This window comes from Phalacrocorax aristotelis, chromosome 3 (assembly GCF_949628215.1).
Source record: "Phalacrocorax aristotelis chromosome 3, bGulAri2.1, whole genome shotgun sequence".
Lineage (NCBI taxonomy): Eukaryota > Metazoa > Chordata > Aves > Suliformes > Phalacrocoracidae > Phalacrocorax > Phalacrocorax aristotelis.
In genome coordinates this window covers 50,941,579-50,956,827 of record NC_134278.1, presented here as the reverse complement: position 1 = coordinate 50,956,827, position 15,249 = coordinate 50,941,579, and the positions used below count along the sequence as shown (strand labels likewise).

Sequence of the window (15,249 nt, the reverse complement as noted above, 5' to 3'; positions counted from 1 at the left end):
CTCATGTGAAAATCCAGGAAGACAAAGATGCAAAAAATGTTGTAATATATACGAGAATTGATTTAGATCCTGAACAGATGGTCTTATGGTGGGATGTCTCCTAAAACTCAAATTATTTTCTGGCATTAGCTCTATTTTCTCTCAGTGCTGCTACAACAAGCAAACACATTTTCTCTGAACAGCTACTTAATATTGTTCCTGGTCTGAAGCATTTACTTGCTGCTTTCCTGCTTAACAGTTTCACATATGATTAGCGTGTAACTTCAGCAGATAGAATGAGACCTTCAGCATTTCCTAGGAAGAGCTACCATCATGTAGGTTTCGGTGCACTGCAAAGGAGCAATGTTACAGAAGTTACTGTTATCAGATTTCTGTGCGTATGAAGTAAAGCACTGAAATCAGTCCATCATATAAAGGACTCAAATCAGTCAACCCTTAACCCACGGAAAAGTGAGAGAAAAAAATATAGAAAAGAGGTTGGCTTTGTTCCCATTACTTCCTTCTTTGAATGTTGCAATACTGAACATGCCTTAAACTTCTCTTAAAGAGACATCTGAAATGATTGGGTTTTGTCTTTGGGACCCACCACTTGTATCAAACAGCAAGGATTCTCAAAATGTCTCGTGGAGGAGGAAGCCTGCTGGTCTTCCATCAAAAGGCTTTCTCTCCCTCCAGCTCAGGCAGAGGAAAGGTGATGGGACTGGTTCCGCATGCTAACAATAAAAGCAGGAATCATAGAATCAGGAGAGCAAGAGCAGATGGGACAGGCAGAGAAGTCATTTGTTTCCACATTTTTCTGACGAGCAATGAGACAGCTGGCTTATGGGTGATAAAAGGACTTGTTACAGCACAGCAGAACTGTTACCTAGAAAGAATATGTCTACGAGTGAGTCAGGGCACTAGGCTGATGGCCAGAATATTTTTTTCTGCTCCTCATTCTACCTGTGGTGTAAACTTCAGGCTCACTCTCTCCCCCGTGTCTTGTTTATTTAGAAAGGTATGCAAGACACAGACTCTCTACTTTTTGTATAACATTAACACAATGAGTCCCAGAACTCGGATGCAGTTCCTGCGCATCACAGAAATATGACCATTGTCCATGCTGTCAGAGGGGAGAGAATCACACAACTCCTGTACTGCCAATGGATTTATAAGCCAGAAACAGATACAAATCAGCTTTTGCAGGTCTAGGAGGTACTAAGAAGGAGAAAAAAAAAAGCCAAAAACACCACAACAAACTTTCTTACCATACTCTGATTAGAAGTAAAAACCAACATGATTATTTTGGCTCAGGCATATGGATTTTGAACAAGTCTAGCAAAAATTGCTAAACAGAAAAAATACGGCAAATTCTTTTGGCGATGAAAAGAAGGGGTTTTGTCAACAACCTAACTATTTTCACACAAGGCATAGAATTATGTTCCAAAAGAATGAGAAATCATTATGGGAAGAATTTACCACAAAACACTATCAGTGTCTTTATTTTCTGTAGTGTCAAAATATAGCACGAATAACTTCCACTTTCAAAAACTTACACGGAAAGTATGAGTTTAGAAGTCCTTACTTTGAGCAATGTGTATCTTCTTGTCTTGAACAGCAGAACTCTTCACTTTGTAGTAGGATAAATTGTTGATTGTTGTTGCAGCATTTATGACCAACTCCTCACAGTCATCTACTGACTTGTATTCTGATAGTAAAAAAACCCAAAACATATGCTTATGTAGATACACACACACACGAGTCTAACTTAGCAGTGTATTATACCTCAGAAGCAAACTGAATCATAGTTTACATGGCCACTATTACAGACAACTATTCTGTTTTTCAGTAACATGGCAGAAGCAAACATGAACAGCTGATCCAAAAATGGCAACGCAAAGTCACTCTTTCCAAGTCTTCTTCTACAGAAATCATTGTGACTAAGGCAACATGGTTTAAAACCTGGTTAGTTAAGACATTTTACAGATCCTATTTGCTGTTTTAGGATGGAACTGAAGAAAATCCACATGCAGAAATAGGCCTATGTGATAGACACAGACATACCAAGGACTATTATTCTGAAATGTCAGGTACCATGAAGAACTGGAAGAGAAAAAAAAAAAACTTCCTTAGCAATATTTGAAAGATTCTCTCTCTCAGAGATCCTGACAAAATGTTAACCAGTGTAAAATTGCACCAGCAAGCCTGAAAGTTGCGTATACTGATTTGTCTGAGGTTTCTGGCCTCAGAAACCAGGAGTGAAGGAAATAAAAGAGGGGTAAGTTCATAGGGAGAGAGAATGTTTTGTAGTCAACTAACTGACACAGTGCTCAAGAAGAGGGGAGGGTGGCGGAGAGAGGCTTTGAGGCTCAGAAGTGCTTACACAATGATTAAGACAGTTCCAACCCAGGAAGCTCCTACAGGGCTTAAGACAGAACGGAAGAAGTTGTGACTCTGCCTTCTCTAATCCCCCATGGCTGGTGGTACAGTTTACAACTGGCAAACTAGCATATAATCAGGTTGATTATCATTACATAATATTTAATATTCTCATCACACACTAAAATATACTGAGTTCTTTGAGGTGTATCTTGTCACTGCTAAACTGTTACAGGATGTCCAGCCCTGGCCTGTAATTTGATTTACAAAGGGATCAGTAAGTGGTAAAGGAACTGCAGTCCTAAGCCTCCATTTGGAGGGAAAGGGACACTTTCTTTGACCTGAAAGAGATAAAGGTTGGAAATCTGAAAAAGAAGAAAAAATAAGAAGAAATTTTTCAAGGAGGCTGAAAGTTCTGGGTGCATGGAACAAAAAGAATACTCAATTCAGAACAGTCACAAAATCTGCAAACCTTAAAAAAAACCCACACACACCACCACACACGTCTATGTAGCACGTTATAAGAACAGACTTCCCTTATATATGAACTCTCAGTGAGATGTATTTAAAATAAAATTTGTTTGATTATCCATAATGATCATATCTGCAAATCTAATCACTGAATTAAACACTTCATCTTTCCCCAGACACTGAAAAGTCAGTACCAAGGCAGCAAGGCTTCCAATGTCTCAAACAGGCTTTCTGCATAAAACAGTTTATGAATATCAGCAGACTGACTTTGTTATTTTAGCAACAGAACCGATTTAGTTATGGCTCAACCTAGATAAGAAGGTCAAGTAGAAAAATCCTAAACCCTCCTTACAGACTGAACAAAGATGACAAACACAACATAGAGTTTATTACCTAGTACTGTAACAAGCAATTCTACAACACGATGGGCAGCTGCCAGAGCTGCTCCTACGCTGGGATGAACGGAGAGATTGGCCAGCACTCTTATCAGTTTTATCAGAACATCTTCTGCCTCTGAAGGATGCTTCGGGTGGTTTTTTCCTTCCCCTCCTCTTTCATGGTACCATTTCTGTGCATTCAGATCAAGTTTGTGGTAGGTTTGGAATAATGATACCAAGGTGTTAACGCTTCCTTTTTCTTTAAAAAATTGCTCACGGGCCTGGTTATTCTCTGCTGTTAAATTACCAAGAATGAAGATGATACGGATAACCAAATCCTGCAATAAAATAAACAAACCGTATTATACTGAAAACATAAGAAGCTATTAGCTGCTTAAAAAGAAGATAATACTTAATTTGCTTCACAATTCAATTAATAGCAGGTCCAGACCAACTGAAGGAATGCCAAATACAGCAACTAGAAATAACTTCTTATGCTACTATTTTTCACAACCAAGTGTACAGAAAAAATCAAAAACATCTGACAGAATTAGTATAGCACTGGGGTAATTACTAATGGGATATACTTAGTATAGGTCATCTATTTTTACCAAGCCCACAGTAATCTTAAAACAGCACTTTATATAACTAGAATAATCATATGGGCCAGAGCTTACTAATCTTTCAGGTAAGCAAGTGTCAGTTGTGATGGCCAAAGACCACCACTGTCTCTTCTTCTCTAGGCCTGTAGAATCTGACCATTGTAGAGGTTAAACTACTTCCCCTTGATTTGTCACTGTTAAATCCATGTTAGCTCTTACTCATTTCCTTGTTGAGTCCAATTGGTACAGATAGCCGAATTATTTGGTCCAGATTTTTACCAGAAATGTAATCTAAACTGCATCATCTGCTATTCCCCAATTCCTACTTTTTCTCCTTTTAAAGACAGGTGCCCTACAACCTGGCAATCCTACATAACTTTTCAGGAATCCCAGAGACATTACCCTTTCTGTCCTTTTTTAAGCACCAAAGGGTCAATTTCATCAGGCCTAGCTGATTTGAAGACACTTAAATATGCTCCAGCTCATTTTCTAGTGACAGAAGAATGCAGGCTGAAGTAGAGATTAATCATTTGGTCATACTTAACCCTTTCAGAAGAAGCAGCAAAAAAAGGCATTCCACACTTTACTATTCACAGTGGCATCTGTCAATAATTCTCACCTTCTTCTGAACACCGCAGCAATTATTTCATTATTGTCTTCTCACTATTAATGTACTATAGAAAGTTTTCTTGTTTCTTTTTATGTCCCTTTCTAGTTGCATCTTATTTTGCGCTTTGTTTTTTTCTGATTTTGATTTTACGTGTTCTTGCTACCCTTTTATTCTTATCATTGCTAAATGACACCTACTTTCTATTTTTATATGGTATGTTGAGATCTTATGATTTAACCAAGTTGCTCTCTTGAAGCACTTTCTATACCTGCCCTTCAGTGGGATATAGAATTACATCTCTTGTTGCTTCATTTGGGACATACCGAGAAATACCTTTTTTTGGCAAGACTAGTGGATCCCAATTGAATGGCATTCAACAACACCTCCACCTTTTTCTTACCCACTGGTATGGAAGAAGGAAAAAAAATCCTGAGAGTCTGAACTAACCCAAGTATAAACTAATTAGAACATTTGCCTCTGTCACTTGCATCAAAACCTACTCATTTCCAAAAAGAAAACTCCATAGCTTTATCTTAGCAGTACACGTAAAGTAACAGCAGGTCTTCAAGTACAGCACAGCCATCTACCCTCAGCTGTTGAACTGCTGTATTTGCACTAACCTAGAATTTTGCTGAAGTATTTACATGCTGGTTTTCTTCAAACATAATAGTTATATACACAAATATCCTCCCTAACCTAAGTTAACCAGGCACAGTCCAACTTGGTAAAGTATACATACTAATACTGAAAGTAAAAAGATGTGTAAGCAGTGAATCTTTTCATACATGCCTTCACCAGTAAGTTTCGTGTCTTAAGTCTCTGCCACAAGACATTGGCAATAACATCCTCTTAGGGTCCAGAAGATGAATGTTATCCCATTATGAGAAGCACGCAGCCTCCTAAATGAGGAATAGGCTCTTGCAACCATGTGTTTAATACGATCACTCCATAGGACCCACTTCCACTTTTTTTTTTTTTTAACTAGGCATCATATTTTTGCTAGCATCTAAATGTCATCAAGACAAATTTTTATGAACATTCATACTGACTAACCACTAAAAGCTTTCACCTTTGCTGGCACAACCCCCAATTCAGAAAGGCTGTAAGGATTTGAAACAAACAACTGATGAATCAGAAGAGAGAACTGAAAAAAGCAGGCAGTCTAGTTTGACTCGTTTATATTGACTTTCTAATTTTGGTCAAAACAGTATCAGCCCAGCAACAGCTCTACCCAATCAGAAAACAGACAAACAGGTACTGTACAGCAATCAACTGATATTTTGAGAAGTGTGATCTCAACCGTGCTTTCCACCTACAGGCTAGCAAAACAAACTTATAAAATACTCCTTTTTAGCTAAGCACATCCGGTTTTAATGGCATATTACCGAAGTTTCGTTATCTTCCAGTGAAAATTTAACTAGCAGAGTCAAAGAGAAAAGCTGGTACAACTTCTCCCGAGTAGTATAACACTCAAGGGTTTCGATTATTTTTGGCTCTTTTTTTTTTTTTTAAAATGCTCATGGGGTAAGCACTGCAAGAGTAAGAAACACCAGCTTAGAATTGCTGTGCAAAGAAATACATGTAAAGATGAATGGCATTTTGAAACTGCTTGCAAGAGTAAATCTGTACAAGGCCCATGGGCCTTTCTGTACATAACAAAAGAATCTGTATAATAAATTAGATTACGCACCTCCAAATGTTCGGCGTATTAACTGCATATGGAATTTCAGACATTCCTGCGCACTTATATTTTTCAAAAATCACATTTATCAGATTAATTTATATAATATGAAGGTTTTAACATGTATGGCACTAAAGACAAATTAGATTTAGGAAAGGAATTACAGTCAGTTATTTCATCTTTTTATAACGAAGCATTCATGTGAGACATGCTGCCCAGAGATTATACCCAAACCTGATTGGAAGGTTATATATGAGACCATACAGCTTCACTTACACAAACAAATTTGAAGAAGCATATCAAGAAAAGCTTGAGAAGGAGGACCGATTTTTTTTCTTTGCTTCCAATCTGTGAAGAAACTGTGATATTTTTGCTTTCAAAGCAGTAATGGCACCACATACTCCATCAGCATTTAACTCTTACTTTTCTGACAACTCAAACATATATATTTGATCACTGATATGGAAGATTTCTTTGCTTATCTACTTCAAAAAATCTATTCTTTGCACTGCCCTAGTAGCAAAGGTACCCAATGTACTTGCTAAGTCACAGAACTTGACAGCAGTTTATCTTGGCAATTAAAGTGTACCTGCCTTTCAGTGTAAAGCATGATAAAATAGTACAGGTTTACTTATCAGTAAGAAAGGAGAGCTAATTAGGCCAGTAATTTCTAACTAAAATGAGACAAATAAGGGAGGGGCGCCCATTCTAGAGTTTGTACACATTGGCCAAGAACCTGTTGTTAGTCTATTTGGTGTCTGGACCCTCAGAAGGGGTAGTAGGAAACAAAAATTCAGATGCCATCAGCTGAGTTCCTATTGAATCTCCAGCAGTAAACTAAATGTTCTTTCCATGTTACAGAAACTTCAAGGAAGATAGTCAAAATTCTACCACCTGGCCAGCAGTATGAACTGCTTCTCATTCAAATCTAATTTACACTTCATTTCCAAATTTGTATTTCTGCTTTATTATGTACCTTAGAAAGAAAATTTGAGAGTTTTCTTTGCAGGTCTGATAGTCTACTTATAGACAAAATAACAGTAGTTATGCCATCCTGGAGCTAATCTCTTCCAGACTCAGTAAGGATTCATCTTGAAGTGACATTCTGGCTGTGAAAATTCCTGGTCAAACCCAGAAATAACAACTTACCCCCAAAATGAAACTCAATTTAGAGAAGAAAAAAGGGGGACGAGGGGCAGGTAGAGTACCCTGGAAGTATCAAAAGCAAATTAAGTTCTTGACTGAGGGGCCTAAATAAGGAGCAGAGAGGAGAGGCTTTGCCACAGTGATAGCAGGGAGCACTTTATCAGTAAAGAGGGAACATCCTTCCCCCACAAATATGAATGCATCTGAAGAGAAGGAGAAGCCATTAGAAGAATGTAGTTCTATTTCTGTGTATCACGCCACAGGACCCTACTCAATAATTTCCACATCCAAAAACCTGATCTATTTAGGTAAACTTTTCATAGAAGGGTTTATTTGCACTTAGTGACTTTTAGCAATGAAGAACTCATGTCCTTCGTTTTCTTTGTGGACATCTGGAGACCTGGGAAAGGTAACGAAGAAAAGCAAGCATGTTGTCACCAGAACCACATATGATGAAAAGCAGCATACACTCTCTAACAAAAAAAACATTTCAGAAATCATGAACTGGAAAAAAAAAGTTGAAGACCATATCCCCCACAGTATTGCTCCAATGATTACTGATCTACCTGGTTAAAATCTTTATTCTTATTATTAGTTTAAATTTGTACAGCTTCAGGCACTGTTTCTTATCTCTTTTTTCCTGGATTAAAGGATGGTCTACTAACAGAAATGTCTTCCTCACGCAGATTCTATTAATAGGCAACTTTCTAATGGTCTGACCTGTGTCACTGATAAATTAATTTGCTTAATCTTGGGGGGGGGGTTTTAGCTCTAATCATTCTTTTATCTCTTTTCAGAGCTGCCCCCAAGCTTTCAGCATCTTTTGTCGAAATTAATACCAAAAACTAAGGCAAAATATTTTAGTGACAGTGTCTGTCACACCAAGCAGGAATATCTTCGTCTTAGTTGATATTCTAATGTTTACCTATCTAGCAATTACATTCATCCTCTTGTATCTTTTGATACATCAGAGCAGGTTTCTAGATGATATATGCCAATAAAGGCTGGTTGAGTACAAACTGAGCTCTACATTACTAATCATTTTATATACAGAGTACATATCACATATTCTGCACTTTCCTTACAACTTTTGCCTTTTCTTTCAGACAAAAAAAAGAAAGAAATAAAAAAAAAAATCACAACCAAAGTATTAGGAAGATGCAAATATACTATCAGCTCAGTATACTGTCAGAAATCATACTGTAGGGAAAGGATAGCCTTCTGTGGTTATTCAGATTTATCAGCAGGGAAATTCCTTCAGCGTTGTCAGTAAGCTCATCGTAGGGTTACCTTGACAAGCATTTCAGCAGAAGTGGTGGCATAAACAGCACCCATTCTCCTTCGCATTCATAGTTTGGTTCCTCTCCCATATTTATGAACAAGGAATTATTTGTGTGGCTGCTCAACAAACTAGACTGGAAAGCAAGTGATAACCCAGCAGAGGACTGGGGTTCTTTCTTTCAGTTTTAAGGTTATTGGAAGCCAGGTCACTTCTGTGACATGATGTATCATGCTGTCACACAAACAGCTGTCTTCAGCCCAAACAAGGGATGGCACAGAGGGAAAAGTGAGTAACCGAAACACAAAGAACACTTACGTCAGCACTGACGACCATTTCTTTAGAGGCTACGGATACAGAAATGCACCACACCCCACTCCCCACCCCCCCCACCCCCAGTAAAAATAATAATAAAAACAAACTTTGGTATCTCATAAGACTATACTGCCACTGATGAGAGTACCAATAATACTCTCAAAGCATTTAAGAGGCAAATGTGTATCTGAACTAAACGTAGCTGCAGCATTAGACTATTGTTAAGAGACTGTGGTTGCTTTGGGGTATTATATTACATATGTTATATGACTGACTGAAACGGACAGATAGTGGGTTCTTGGGAGCTCATCACAGAATTCTCCATAAGCCAGCCAGCAAACCAGCCAGGAAGGCCAGTCACTGCATGCAGATAAGCCTTCACTAATAAATAAAACCAGAAACAACGTGAAGAAATTCTCTGCATTTAAAGGCTCCATCTGTGACACCCTTCCCGACTACAGCAATCTTAAGAGGAAAAGGGACATTCAACAGCCCCAAAATGAGTCTTTTTTCTCGGAGGGAGACAAGAAAAAGTCTCACAAGCAAAAGACTGCTTGCTCGCAGAAGACTATAAACTGATTTGGGACCTGCTACCTGGTATACGCATTTGGGAAGAAAGCTGGGCAGATCTAGGCACAGTGAACCCAATAAATGCGGACATCTCCTTAGAGACGATGATAAGGCAACATCAGTCTGTTCTTCATTTAATGGATTGTTTCCAACAAACTGACTGTTAAATCAAACAGGTAAAGCAGCATGCAAATTATAATTGTGGTTTTCCAGGAGTCTTTTGACAAAGTCACTCACCAATATCCCAGTGACACTAAGCAGTCATGCTGTAAGGGAGTGTGTCTTGGTATAGAGAAATGATTAGAGGATGGAAAACAGAGTTCCTGCAATGGTGGAAGATGACCAGTGGAACTCCACAGGGTTCTGTGCTAGGACCTGTTGTGTTCAACTTGTCTCGTAACTCAAAGAGGATACAATAAAGGACTAGAAAGTGCCCTAGAAAGGGGTGGTGTGAAATGAATGACAGGATTAAATATTCACCGACTTTTCAATACAAGAACCAGAGGGTATCACATAAAGATAATAGAGGCCAAATTCAAAACAAGCAAAATTTTTTTTTTTAGAAGAATTATCTATGCAATGGGTAGTTGCTATGGCAATTCCTTGCCAACGGATGTTTAACATGTTAGAAGTTCATATGGGGTACAGGGGGGACTGTAGAATTTGATGGAAAAGAAGGCAACCAAGGTTTATTTCATACACAGAGAACCACAGCTGGCTGGGGAAGTTTCCAAACTGGAAAGAGCTGGAGGTTTGGTAAGTATACGTGGGAAGTATTGTATATGCTTGCTTTGTTTTTACTATTCTCCAGGCACCTGATTTTCACCAGTGCCGAGTATGGATAGTAGACTGGATGAACTCTTCATGTGACCCGATGTGATTATCCTTTTGCTGAATAGGCAATTGCTGCATCCAGTGATGTCAGATACTTAACAAATGTTTCCTAGTTAAAAAAGTAGGCTACACTAAAGTATAAAGGGACTTTTCTAAACACCAAGCAGAAGATTTCTTCTATGTAAGTTTTAGTATCACATCCTGTGTTTGTGCCCTTAGGATTTAAAATAGACTCCTACCTGTACACTGTTAAAAGATCACACAGAAGCTGACAGGGCTCCAGAAGCCCACCTAAGTTAGGTAGTGCCTGACTTACTGACAGAAGTGACAGCCCTATTTAGGCAATCTCCCTGTTTCAAAAGCATGGCCTCCTAGTAACTTATGACATGAACCACAGCCTGAGAAAGCTATCCTTTATACAGCTTATCTGAAAAGCTTAGAGGTGATAATGATCTGGGAAAGGGGAACAGCACCTTGTTAAAAGGTTTCCCGAGGTGGGCAAAAGTCTACAATGCTGACTAGAAACAAAAGCATGCAAAGCTCATCCTGCAAGATAGAGGCTCTACAAGAACACTTCTGACAGCTTTCATGGCGTGTGGCAGCCACTTTTTTTGCTACTCCACTAAAGTAAGCTCCAAAACCAACCACGAGTGAAGTCCAACAGAACATGTACTTCAGGTATGTCAAAAAGCACTGCTGAATTCCCCAGTCCTACCTTACAGATCCAGCTTTTCCAATCTTCTGTACTCCTCTCCTTACGTAAGACTATGACACATTGAATTCAGCAAGGTTTGCAAACTCAATTTCCCCCAAAGACTTTCTCAGAGTTAAATTACTACTCTCCCATTCTTTTTGACTCTTTCACCCAAGAGAGAAAATGAGCTGAAACTGCAGTGTAGTGAGAAGAACAGAGACTATTTGCGTGGCGGTTGTAGAATTCAGTGTGTGGTTTAGGAGCAAGTCATTAATCCTATTTCCAGTGCTCACATTTTTATTTTCACAATATTTAATGCTTATTTTTAAAGTCACAGTTATTAAAGCACTTGAGAAAGTCTGAATGCTAGTTTTCTTTTATTTTTTTCCCCAGTATGTTTCTAGCTTCCATGATTGCCAGGAAAAAAAAAAACACCTGACCCCACAAATTTTGCAACCTGAAAATTCAGAAAAAACACACACTTCCTTTCTTATCAGTTCTTAGTTCTGAGGATTTTTAACGGTTTAAGTTAATAATACTGATCTATCCTCCTCTTTGCTTCTTCCCACAGCAGACAATTTTACTCACGCTGCTGTTACTTGTTTTCTTTTCAACACGTACCAACTCATGCTATAACTCACTTGCTGTCAGCATTTTAAAAGAAAGATTAGCAGTGCCAACTACACCTCAGGAAAAACACTTGCACTCCTCACAGCTCAAGTGTTTATTATATACTACAGAAAAATTGGTGCATTATGTCATCTATGTGCCTCTTCTTGTTTCAGCAAGGCTTCACTAAGCTTACTTGTTTAAAAACTGCAGTAAGAAAGAGTGATTCTGAAGACACTGCATATATAACCATCACAACATAATAACTTTTTTTTAATACACAAGCTATTTGTTTACTAATTTGTATTTTGATAAAACAACTGACAGTTTAACACAAAAAGCAATGCTAACCTAGTGAAGAAAGATGTATTTTAGGACTACTTACTAAAGTAGGCAAATGAGGGGCTAAATTCTGAACGTTACCTGACAACAAACAGTTTGAATTTATATATGAGCCTGCAATTCATTATGACACAAAGCTGTTATTCAGGAGCCTAGAAAATTTCCCCTTAAAATTACAGATGAAGATTGAGGGGAAAATGTTAGTCAATTCAAGATGCTTATTCCCAGTCCCATCATTTGTTGCATTTTTAATACAGTGCTCACAATGAAAAATAACTACAAAACTAGTAAAACGTCATGCCTTTGATATTTCTTATACTATTTGCATAGCGTTTACATAGCTTTTTACTAAAGTGTCTTTGAAGACTATACAATCCAACAGCAGCCTGAGCCTAGAAATACTCAGATATGCCGCAGAAATGTTAATCAACAGACATTTAGAAGAATAGAAACAATTTAATCTTTGTTCCCCTGTATTATCACGCTAAACAGGGAGGCAGGTAAACAGGAAAGGGGGAAATTATTTTTGTGTTTGGCAAGAGAAAGAATAGATTGTTCAGTGTAGCCGATCTGGTTACCTTCATTAACTGCCTTTAACAATAGCAGCACAAAAGACCTCCTTCCAACAATTCTCCAGGAATTACTAACCCTGGGATAAATTGTATAGGATAACTAAATGTCCTCAAAATAGTTTAGATACTGGAGCAGCCAAGAAAGTTCCTTACTTTTAAGAATAATTGTAATGTGATTTAACGTTCTATGTTTTGAAACCTTGTTACATCTTTCAACATCTATGCTTTACATAAAAATTATTTTATTCTTAAATATTACCTGGCAATAGAAGCTGAGTAATTTGCCATACTCGCTCCACTCTCACCAACGTGGCAATCTTTAAACCTGCGATCTTGCACCAAACTCCCAGAGCCTGGTGCTCCAGTAAACTTAGGAAAGATCACTGTGATAGAGCAGGACAATACAGCAAGGCCTGACCCTTGAAGTTCTAATAAAGTTGGCAGCAAGCATACTCCTATAATTTTACCTCATAATGCGAGGCATTTTGACAAACTAAAACTTGTTTCTAGGTGGACGTTCCAAATGCGGTATTCTAGGCACATGGTTTTTTCTGATAGAGGAGAGATACATTCTGACACCTTATGCAGCTATCAAGAAGCAAATATTCCTCTGCTTTCAAATTGCTTAACTCTGGAAAAAATCACACTTCTTTTGCAGGTGAGGAGGGCAGGAGAAATCCCAACAATTTCCTACTATTAAATATTCAAATAAACTATTTGCTTTAAAAAGCATTTTTTAAAACTAAGAAAAACTATTAAGTACTCAAAGGACTCTTTTCTACACATGCAAATGATACACAAGTTAATCAACTATCTGTCCTCTGCGTTGCTTTGAATTTTTAATCTAAATTATTTCATGTCAATTATTTACTACTTAGAAATGCTGTCAACTATTATAAAATTTTATTTGGCAAATGCATAAAAGTAGGTCACTGAAAACAAGCTTATACACAATAATACACAGACACATCAGAGGATTAATATATAAAAATCAAGAGATGAAAAAACTGACCTGCTGCTTCTGGTGTTTGTTTAGTAGGGCTAAAAATAAGATGTAACATCTGGAGCAGTCCGCTAAAGCTGCGCAGAAGTCACTGTAGGAAGAAAGTTTGCTACAGAGGTACAAAAATAAAATATAAATTAATGAAAGTACTTTTTTCCACGAAGGATTTTTTTAGTAATCACTCTGCTTTTGACTCTCAGAGCCATATATTTCAACAAATGAAAAGAATGCCAATACTCTGACTTCTAGTAGAGGCATACACAGTTAAATAAAAGCACAACAGAAGTCCAGCTATCCTTGCCACAGTGAATTACAGGAAGAAGCGAACATAAGGAGCTTCCCAACCTGCTTGCTGTATGGGCACAGTATGCTAACACTAGCACTTCTTAGCGTTAAGTGGGAGAACTGTAATGTCAAGAAGACATGGGAAGTCAGAAAGAAGAGGAAATGAAGGGTCCCTTCCAATGCACATCTAGGAGAGCCCAGCAACAGCACTCACAGAACACAACTCTCACCAGCAAATATGGAAATGCGCAGTCTTGCAGTCATGATTTTATCTCTGCGTATTCCCTAACAGCTGCTCCGGCCCTACACTGCTCACCTTGGCCATTACAAAAATAGAGAACTGGGCACGTTTTGGTCATACCAGAAATACTGCAATAACAGAACAAACTAGGATAACCTCTTACTTCCCACATAGTCAAAGTCAGCAACTATCCGTGTTGATGTTCAGTTACAACCAATTACAGCAAGACTTAACAGACTTGGAGAAATGAATACTCTGAACAGATTGAACATATTCACTAAAAAGAAGCTGTCTAAAGTTACTGAGTGAGAGAAAAGAATAATCATTCTGTATCACTAGAGGACAAAACAAAATTCAAATCTGCTCTGTACTGCATAGTATAATTTTTTGTGTGTGTGACTGCAATTTCCAGGAAGCTAATTAAATTGATTTTATGGCTAATTTGTATCCTCGGAGCATGCAGTTCACTAAACTTAAAAAAAAAGTTGAAGGAGTAGGAAACTTTAAATAAGACAAATTACTTCTGCTCCATACTGAATTCTAGATCAAGTAAATGTCCTTGTCAGAATTACAGTGGACATATCAATTACATTTAATTACAAACCCATTATCCCACATTTCATGGCATTTTCCAAGTAAAAGAAATGCTCTCTCCTTCAAAATAGTAAATAAAGTGCTGTAATCGTTGCTAGAACTCAACTCATTTTAGGAACAAAATGAGAGACAGATGTGGACACGGTGGCATGGGATTGGGGAAGCAGTTCACATGCTTTGCAGGTAGCACAAATAGCCAAGGACCAGATTTGCCTGTTTTCAGCTGCGGAGAGGAAGGAATGACAGTCCCTCATGTAGCTGCTCCTCAAAGCACAACCCAATCTCATCTAGCCGGAATGTGATGGATAATTTGGAAGGGCTGAACAGGAAGAGAAGTCCATAGCAGAATGACTTCTCACTGAACATGGAGCCACAGGCAACATGACTCAATACAATAACAAAGCAGCAATGGCAAATACTGCATCCAGAACAATGTTCATAAACTGTGCTTATAACCCAGCTCCTCCTGAAATTACCAACAGTTAATTTCACAACTCCTTCAAAATCCTTAAATTGTTTGCAAGTCCATTGCATTGGTAATTGCAAGCTGGTGCTTGGCAATTGGAAGGTTTTTTGACTGAGAAACTATTCAGACTACAAAAGGATCTTTTTGGGTGATTCACTCATACTGATCTCCCTCTAAAAAGCACATATTGGGAAGCAGCC

At 38.1% G+C, this 15,249-nt stretch overlaps 1 protein-coding gene across 3 annotated transcripts in view; it reads right to left on the bottom strand.

Annotated features, from left to right (window-relative positions):
- Positions 1-15,249, bottom strand: part of ARMC2 (armadillo repeat containing 2) — a 67,577-nt gene that overhangs the window by 9,253 nt on the left and 43,075 nt on the right. For all 3 annotated transcript variants that reach the window (XM_075087409.1, XM_075087407.1, XM_075087410.1), the window contains 3 exons: positions 13,473-13,572; positions 3,223-3,544; positions 1,565-1,687 (listed from right to left, as the gene is read on the bottom strand). In XM_075087409.1, the coding sequence (XP_074943510.1) occupies positions 1,565-1,687; positions 3,223-3,544; positions 13,473-13,572 (545 nt within the window). The remainder of the gene's footprint in view (positions 1-1,564; positions 1,688-3,222; positions 3,545-13,472; positions 13,573-15,249) is intronic.